The sequence below is a fragment of the Apaloderma vittatum genome, unplaced genomic scaffold (genome assembly GCF_000703405.1).
Source record: "Apaloderma vittatum isolate BGI_N311 unplaced genomic scaffold, ASM70340v1 scaffold1197, whole genome shotgun sequence".
In the NCBI taxonomy this organism is placed as follows: domain Eukaryota; kingdom Metazoa; phylum Chordata; class Aves; order Trogoniformes; family Trogonidae; genus Apaloderma; species Apaloderma vittatum.
The window spans coordinates 1,107-10,899 of record NW_009727619.1 but is presented as its reverse complement, the minus strand read 5'-3'; the positions used below and the strand labels follow the sequence as shown (position 1 = coordinate 10,899).

The window sequence follows — 9,793 nt, the reverse complement described above, 5'->3', positions numbered from 1 at the left end:
AAGCCCAGGCTGGCACCTTGGACTTGACCGAAGCAGCGCCTGCGCAAGCACCACAGCACCACGTTCCCCCACAGCCTCAGTGCTGGGGTCAGGAACGTGTTGTAGCATCAAGTTCTGCATGTTTGGCTTGATATCTCCGCCTGCCTTCTGCAAAGGTGTAAACCTGTCTCTAAAAGCAGTGTAGCCACGTTTCCACAGCAGAGTAGCTTTGCCCCTGGCTAACCTGTGCCAGGTGGGTGCTGGGGGTCTGTGTTTGTACCGTGCAAGTGCTGGTTGCTGAGCTTTGGTCTGTCTCGATGCTGGGCCCACGAGTGGCTGATAGTGGGTAAGGGGAGAGAGTGCCTTTGCTCGCTGCTCAGGCTGTTCAGACAAGATTCTGAGTTTGTTTTCCTGCCTGTAAAGCTCTTGCAGATGGGCAGCAGCCAACTTGCTGGAGTTAGTGCCCTGCCTTCCCTCCTGTACGTAGAGAGGGAGAGCATCAGTGGCATTGCAGAGCTGCTCTGCCTCCTTCAGCATAAAGGAGATTTACCTCTCTAGGCTGAAGCGGGGCTTTTTATGACTGTTCCCTCTTCTTTTGAATCCCTCCCTGCGTGAGATCAAGAGACAGGGTGAATGAAGCAATGCACTGCTGTGCTTGGCCAGAGCTCATTGAATCTTCTTGTACTCATAATTAACCATTCTGATTTATTCCAGCCACACAAGCTAAACTAAGTGTGGGTGTCTAGTAGTGACTGTTTTCTATGGAGTGGTGGTAGCGCTTAAAAATAAGGTCATTTTGTTTATGAAGTTGGCTGTTCATGCTCCATTTGAGATGATGGTGTTTTAAGCTACAAATCTTTTCTGGCAGTTCATTTTTTTGACTTTCCAAGCTCTTCCTCCTTATCCAGGGGCAGAAAATGGCTCATAATAGTGTTATGCAAGAATCAACCTATCTAGGAAACTCGAAGTAGGGTTTATATTTTGCCCTTCTGAAATGAGGGTGACTGCAGTAGATTGATAAAATCTCCTTGAATCCAACTGGATATTATTAAGATTGCCGAGTTTGCACAGCTACAAGCGTCTTCATCCCTCATTACATCCACTGAGCAGTAGAACTAAGTAAGAGCAGCCATTTCTCATTCTATTTTCTTCTATTTATTCACTCTCATGTGTATTAGAAGTCTGTTTTGTTTCCCTGAAATAGTAGGACAGCTGCATTACTGTGGACTGTGACTATATTCTCTGTTGCTTTTTATTTTTCTTGGGCAATTTGACTGTTAGACATTTTCATCTCAGTTTGAGCTTTGGTTCTTTTGTCCTAGTATTCTCCTGCACAACAGTGACAGTTAATTTTCTATGCTGTTTGAAATAGTGGTGTTATGGGTTCTGTGAACAAATGAACAGAGCTAATATTTTGATATCTGATTTATGCACAATGTGTTTGTTCTTGCAGTTGTGCTTACCAGTGGCTTTTGCTGTAATGTCACTTAAGACATTCACAAGTGTATGTGAAGGGAACTTTTTTGCTTGTTACTAAGTTGCCTTCCTCCTGCCCCTCTACTCTGCCTTGGTGAGGCCACATCTGGAATATTGTGTCCAGTTCTGGGCCCCTCAGCTCAAGAGAGACAGGGAACTGCTGAAGAGAGTCCAGCGCAGAGCCACAAAGATGCTGAAGGGAGTGGAACATCTCCCTTACGAGGAAAGGCTGAAGGAGCTGGCTCTCTTTAGCTTGGAGGAGAGGAGGCTGAGGAGTGACCTCATAAATGGTTATAAATCTGTCAAGGGGGAGTGTCAGGAGGACGGAGCCAGGCTCTTTTCAGAGATGTCCAATGACAGGACGAGGGGCAATGGGTACAAGATGGAACATAGGAGATCCACAAAAATATGAGGAAAAACTTTTTCACTGTGAGGGTGACAGAGCACTGGCACAGGCTGCCCAGCAAGGTTGTGGAGTCTCTTTCTCTGGAGACATTTAAAACCCGCCTGGAGGAGTACTTTATGACCTACTGTAGGTGAACCTGCTCTGGCAGGGGGGCTGGACTAGATGATCTTTTGAGGTCCCTTCCAACCCCTGACATTCTGTGATTCTATACCTTGGAAATAGAATCTTAGCATACAGCATAAAGGTCATTAAAATGAAAGTCCATCGATTACAAATACTTTTGGTGTATAGCATCTTTGCAGGTATGGTAGCTTGTGTAATGTCCAAGATGGATTTCAGTTTTTAGTTGTTGGCTTTTTAACAGCAGTGTGACATACCTGAGAATCACTTTAGTTTATCTAATAGGATATATCTAGGTCTTGTGGGTTGCTTGCTTGAATAGTGACTAAAACCTGGTCTGCTTCTATGGCTAAAGGCTGTAGCCTTTTCTGAGCTACTTCTGTATTTTGGTCTAAATTGGGGTCACGTCTTTGTCTTGGTTCCTTTTACTGCAGGTATCCGTCATTCTTCTAGGTTTTAATGGAAATGCTACAGGGACATCCAAAACAGGCTTGAAATGAAGCAAAATAGAGCAGAAACTTATATTAATGCTTCAGTTTTTCAGTAAATGTAGCAAAGTGTGATTAGACTGTGAGATTTTACAGTTAGCTGTGCTGGCAGCACTGCGTTGCAGAATTAAGACTTTCGTCCTTGAGCTCTTTTCTAAACAAGTACATAACTCTTGCTTGCTAATTATGTAGAGAGACCCTGACCAGCTGAGTATAGCTCATGTTGGGAGTTCGTCCGTAAGAATGGACAGATAAGAGGCTTCTCATACACAAGATGTGCATGGGAGTGAATGGGAGAGGATGATAAAAAAGAGACCTGGGAAAATCTGTTCTCCCTGTGTGATAAGAGAGTGACTGAAGGAGTACATGAGCTAATAACAACCCTGGCTGCATAGTCTGGTCTCTTGTTTGTAACCCACAAATAGTGCTTCTTGCTAAGAAGTATAAATATGTGTGTCTGCCTGCAATAAAGTGAATTCTGTTTTCCACCATCTCGGAGTTCATGCGTGCTTCTCCACATGCTAGCTGCTCTTAGAGATGCTGGAGGCGCTAGCTCTTGCTCAGCAGGGGGTCAGACTGAGAAAGTTGGGGCTGTTCATATGGGAGAAGAGAAGACTCCAGGGAGACCTTATAGCGGTCTTCTAGCACTTAAAGGGGGGCTACAGGAAAGCTGGGGAGGGACTGTTTACAAGGGTGTGTAGCGACAGAACAAGGGGCAATGGTTTTAAGCTAGAGCAGGGTGGATTTGGATTAGACATTAGAAAGAAGTTCTTTACAATGAGGGTGGTGAAACACTGGCACAGGCTGCCCAGAGAGGTCGTGGAGGCTCCATCCCTGCAGACATTCAAGGTCAGGCTTGATGGGGCTCTGAGCAACGTAATCTAGTTAAAGGTGTCCCTGCTCACTGCAGGAGAGTTGGACTACATGACCTTTAAAGGTCCCTTCCAACCTAACACATTGTATGATTCCATGAAAAATAAATGTAGATGAAGAAGAGCATACAGGTGGGTGTGTATGTTTATGTGCATCTTAAATCGTACAAGCTCTGTGATGTGCAAATGAGGCTCTTGGCCACCATAAGTGCTGAACTAGTGACTGCAGCTCACTTCCCTTTGAATGCCTCTGTGGGTTGCACAATTTCAAATAAAGTATTTCCATTAAAGGAAATACAAATACGAGTTTATGCTACTTGCATTTTTGCCTATTGATTCATAGTTGGGTTTTCTGCAGCTGAAAGCTACCACTGGTACTAGCTTTCAAGATGCTTATGTCCTTGACCCTTTAAGTTATTTTTAATAAGCTTCTCCTTGCTCGCTGTAACTTTATTTACCCGTCTGTGCTCTTGCTGTCCTCTGTGGAAGTGACCCGAAAATACCTTACTGATTGAGCTCTTCCCTTTGAAGTACCCATGGGTGCTGAGTCTGTCTGTAAAACTGCATTTGAGAAGTTCTGAGTGAATCCTGTACTGCACACATTACATGAGTTACTTTAAAATACCAGCTTGATTTTTGTTACCAATGTAACATGGTTAGTGTCTGTGTTTCTGTCTTGACAATGGAGGAGATGTTACTTAGCAGTTTCTGTCTAACACAGGTGTAAGCTTAACTGCAGTTTCATATTCAGTGTGCTAAACCCATAGTCTGTAGAGATTTATTTTTTTTTGAAGCAGTAAAGAAAAAGAGAAAGTTTAAAAAATTGGTCGTTGACTAAAACATCTCCAGTTGCAGTATAGTTGGGTACAAATTTAGTTATTGCCGTCTGGTTCCTAATCCATTGTACTTGCTGCTGATCAGCCTGGGCAAAACGCAGCTTGTGATCTTATACAAGTCAAACTTCTCCCTCAGTTCAAGGAAAGAATATTTTAATAAATTCATTTTGATTCTGTTTTGCTTTGCAAAGCATATGCAATGAAGCTTTTATCCACTACCTCACTGAAGTCTACATATAACTTCAAATACTCCGAGTACTCCAGCTGAGTATGTTATTCAAGTAGAAAGAAGTAGTTCTCTATCAGAAACATACAAATAGTTGAACCACCACACTGATAAAGCAAAATCTATAGTAAGCATTTCTCACATTTATGTGACATTGCCACTTTTGGCATGACTACAAACAAAATTACTTGTACTTAAGCTAGATATTTTGAACCTAATTTCTACATCTGAGCCATTTAACAATGTTGATGCTTTTGAATCAACATATTGATCAACACAGAGATCACTTTTTTGTTTTTAAAGTAGTCCAAATACCATTTCATTTGCATTATAGACCTACCACTTTGCTCCATCATCATCTAATTATATCCAACTACCTTGCTTCCTTTTTGTGGGGTTGGGCAGAGTGCTTTTGAGAATAACTTCGCTTATGCAAACAAGAGCAGAATAATTAGGGAAGCATTACAAAATAGTTTCCTGCTCTTCCATGCCCGAAGTCTGAGCAATCTCTTTGCAGCTCCCAAATTATGTTGAATGTACCAAAAAACCTAGCACGTCTTTCGCAGGCTTGTGAGGAATTACCCTTTGCTCTGTGTGTGTGTGTACATTCATATATATGTATGTGCTTTTGGCTGTACAATTCTCATAATTTTCCCTGTCAATGCCATTATAAATTGAAAGAATGCTAATTATTTCTTATTTGAGATTGATTTTTAGATACTAACTCCCTAATACACTTCTTGATTAGAATTCACGTAAAACAGTGTTGCAATTTTGTTGACTTGGCACTTCTCTATGCCCTACCTGCTTAAGAAAAAAAAAAGAAAACAAACTCAAAGAGGTTGTAACTGTGATGGGAAAAGTTACATGTAGCAGGGTATAAAGCATAAATGCTAAATTATCTAGACTTAAGGTAAACTTTACCAGTCTCATGGATTAGTAGCACAGTTAGTTTTTCAAGGATCGTTTTTTCTCTCCTTTCATACACAAGATCAAAAAGCTCTGGGTCCACATTAATCTGACCTTTGTATACAATTATTTAAACAGTATCACCAGCTGTTAAAAACACCCACGTGCTATTTGCTACGCACAGTCAAGTCCTTTCACCTAACCTGTGGAACCAATGCAATTCAGCATGTTTTTAAAATGTGTGTTTCTCCAAAATGCATGTCTGTCACTGGTGTAAAAACTAGCCTTAGACCAAGGCACACAGATCTATTTGGAAGAGCTCCACCTAACTGGTGGTTTACTAGAATTGTAGAGGTTCATCCACTGAAAAATTTCCATTTCAGAGAGGTAATTTGTGTTTTCTTTGATAGTAATTCCCTTAAAGAAGTTTCAGTTGAATAGGTTGCCTAATTCAGTTAAAAATGAGGTAGTAAAGTTTTCTTTTAATGAAGGTTCACAGAAGTAGGGTGGAAGCAGATCTACTTAAAGTGGTGCTGTGTTTGTATCTTTTTTGTAATTGCTGACATAGCTTCAATGTTCTTTACTTCTATGGTATTTCCATTTTTAGATGGAAAATTAATAATCCTCTCACTTGGAGGGTGTTCCTCATAGCTGCACGTTATGAGACAAATCTCAACTAATTCTTAGGAATCATTTCAGATAAACTGTGTGAACTGAGTGCACCCACTTCAGGACTGATGCATTCTCTTCTGCACTTTGCAGGAAATGAAAACTGAGACTGGCACTCAAGTGCCATTTGTTTAATATTTCAAAAATAAATAATACTGAATGCTTTTCATAAATCACAGCATGGTTTGAGTTGGAAGGAACCTTTAAAGATCATCTAGTCCAACCTCCCTGCTATGGCTAAGGACATCTTCCACTAGATCAGGTTGCTCAGAGCCCCATCTGACCTGACCTTTACATAGTCACAACAGTGTTTGTATTTTTTTAACAAAAGTAAGGAGGTTTAATATCCTTTCAGAAATATTTTTTTTTTCTTGAGGCTAAGATTAGACTAAGAAAAAGCTCTTAATGTTCTCAAAGAAATATTTGGTTAGCTTAGGAACCCATAAAACTATAGTTCCAATTGTCCATGTCGTTGCATCCCTGCCTAAGCCTAGAAGTAGGAGAGTGGGCACGGGTGTGCCATTGTGGACAGAACTTGCCCAGCAGCTAAGTTTAGGCTGTTCCACAACTATGGCTGAAATTCCAGGACTGTGAGCCAGAGGAGAAGAAATAGGTGATTTTCCAATTGTCATGACTGAGATAATTAGATATAGTCACTCTACCAACAGACCCAAATTTATTAAAATACTGCAGTTGGATGGTGATTAAAATTCCAGTCACTCTTTTAAAAAATGACTCTGTACGAATTGAATTATTTTCATGACTTGTAACACTCGCAGTTCATCTACATTTATGTGTCCTTTTTTTGTAAATGTGTATATATAATTAAGAGATGCTGGAAGGTTATTATATGAATTTGGTTTAATAAGATGTTTTAAGTTTTTGCTTTAAGTTTGTGTTTCAAGATGGATGAGACAAGTAAAATTTTTCATTTTGTCACTTGAAAGCTTTCCCTCTCACTAAAAACAAACAATAAACCCTAGCCTAACTTCCTAAACTTTCCTTTTTATCTCTTCCCTCTAAATTCTGTGGCTTGATTTATTTCTGGGAGAGGTAATTTAGGAATAAACTGCGTAAGGCTGCTTTTGCAGAGGCGAAACAAGAAAAAGTGATTCTGAATAAAGGAGAAAAAAAAAATCATTCCTTGCTGCATCTGGTTAATTATGAAATAAAGGACAGGTTTTAAAGTGAATACACCCGCTGCTTTTCCTGTTATCTAATACAAGTACAGTTTATATGTAGGATATTTACTTTGTTGTTTTTTCCATGCCCTTTTTGTAGTTTGCTATGACAGACAAAACGCTCATTTGTGACTAGTGACTGCTTTTCTAAAGTTGCCAGTCTTCCCTTGGTGGTCATGTATTAAAAGTTGCAATACAGAAAATTACTCTTAGAGGTCATCAATTTTAAAGCTGAACTGTTAGAGAATTTATTATGTGTAGCGCTTCAGGTCCCTATGCCCTAAACTCTTTTCAGCAGCAAGATTCTGATAAGGAAAAGCAGTTGAGCAGCATTTGACAGTGTATGTGTGCTTAAGTGTCCCAGCAGGATAATATTGGAGAAAAAGATAATCAGGGAAGAGCAATCTTCTAACAGCACGTGGCAGGAAGAGTCATCTCCACCCAAGATAACCACAGGTGACTGTGCTAGAAACTGAAGATTAATAAGTAGTGTCAAGGCAGGATGGCTCTATTTGCCCTTGACAATCAGTGGTGGTCTGGGAACTTCCTGAATGTTCAGAATTCTACTTTTAGGACATGTCCTGCAAGCCTATTGTTGTTGTTCTTTTTGTTTCATATGTTCCATTTATAGAAATAAAGTAGAACAAAGCGAGTAAACAACCAGGATACAGCAAATAGCATATAATTGTACCTAAAAATAGATATTCTAGAGAAAGCCGAACACCTCACGAGCAACAGAAATAATCATTAACATGCTTGAAAAATGTTTTTAATGAGAGAGGAAAACACTTTGGTCCTGAGAGCCTGGGTAGAACAAAAAATGATAGAATCAAAATTTATCTTAACTTTTTCATTCACCTTAACATTTGTGTTGTTAACATTTATCTAGCTAAAGTTAACTCCCTTGACTTAATGTTGCAACATTTGGATGTGTCGTAAAGGTTATGATTGCAAACTTGTGATATTTGCATAATAGTTGCATTTTGTTGTTGTTGTTGTTTAAATGCATCTAGAGCATATTATTTTTTCTGATGTAGTTTGACTGCAAGAGCTATGCCATATTGCCCGTAAGCTGGTAGATTCACCACAAATTAACATAAGGATACTGTTAGAGCTCTTCTAATTATATGTGGGTTTGGAAGGAAGTGGTTTTCTTTCATCAAGTGAATCACAGCTCACATATTTCTCTGCTTTTCCTGGTGAGGTTCGATGCAAAGGCACTGGAAGTGGGTAATAGCGCACTGTAATTTTCACAGATCAGTGTTGTTCTCATGATCAGTGTTGTTAATACACAACTGATTTCGGCACAATTGTCAGATTTCAGGACTGGAAAAAAATATCCCTGTTATTTTACCTCTGTAAGTTTTTTGCTGGTTTTCTTCTCGTTTTGAACTACAAAAGGAAGATAACTTTCCAGCAATGTGTCCCTGCCACCTCCCCCAGCTGGTAACTTCAGGCAGTTGCTAGGGCCCAACAAGTCCTTTGTCCAGCCTGTCTTTCTGAAAATATACTTTCTTAAGACAGGAAACATTAACATAGCCTTTAAAAAACCAAAACAACAAAAAGACCTGACTACATTTTGCACGTAAAAATGTGTGTGAAGTGCATTAAAAAACATTGTGTTTGTGAATTCTGCCTGGGGGTGCAAATGCCAGAAAAGACACAAATGTAGCTTGTCAGCTGCTATACTGCATTGTGGATATTCCACACTGCTTTACCTTTTATAGATATTCTGAGAAGCTGAACAGAAAATCTCGTTTGAAACCCTTTCCCCCATTTCTTTTGATGTTCTGCAGCTTCTCTTAGACCACGCTGTAAGAAGAGCAGCCAGCTGAGCTGGGAGGGTGTGATGCATGAGTGAGCTCAAGCTGGCAAGAAGGTTGAGTTCAGTTCAGGATGGAGGTTCACCTACTTAATTCTCAATTGACTTTTTTTCTTCCCTAAATTAGTTCATTTCTTTCTCCAAATTGGTTGTATTTGCATACAGTTGACATTTATCAAAAGAAAGATGCGCTGCCATCTGGTGTCTAAACTGTGCTTATGTGGGCAAAGACATTTGTGCAGAAGAAAATCTGATGTGGTGTAACAAGTTCCTTCCTGTAAAACTTCCTAAGCTCTGAAGAAGAGACTGTACTGTACAGAATAAACAGTGGCCATGCTAGTGAGCCCTGCACTAAAAAAAACCCCATAACACAATGGTTTGATTACTGGGAAATTGTAGGCAAGGTAAAGGATCTTGCATGTAAAAGTGCCTGCTGCTCATTTCTTTTGTAGGTGGAAGAGGGGGAGATGGATGCCCTGTTATCACCTTTCCAGACTATCCAGCTTTCAGCGAGATCCCTGAGAAGGAGTTCCAGAACGTCCTGACCTACCTGACGAGCATCCCAAGGTGCGAACCTGTCTTAGAGAAAATATTCTCTTATTTGCTAAGTGATTTTTCACAATCAGTCACTTACATGATGGTGTAAAGGTCAGACTTTGTTTTTAATTAAAAAAAATAAAAATGCAGCTTATGATGCAGTGTCAATAAGTGTTGATCACTTCCTGTTATGTATGGATGCAGATTCTGTGATGGACATTGACCTCGTTTCTTATCTTTGCTGTACCTTAGAGTGCATTGCTCTGTGTTTT

General features: G+C 40.0%; 1 protein-coding gene across 1 annotated transcript in view; it reads left to right on the top strand.

The window, feature by feature from the left end:
* Window positions 1-9,551, top strand: part of LOC104277156 (guanine nucleotide exchange factor DBS-like) — a gene marked incomplete at both ends in the record, with an annotated part of 98,888 nt that extends 89,337 nt beyond the window's left edge. The window contains one exon of the mRNA XM_009873719.1: window positions 9,437-9,551. Within this exon, the coding sequence (XP_009872021.1) occupies window positions 9,437-9,551 (115 nt within the window). The remainder of the gene's footprint in view (window positions 1-9,436) is intronic.
* Between the last annotated feature and the right edge of the window lie 242 nt (window positions 9,552-9,793).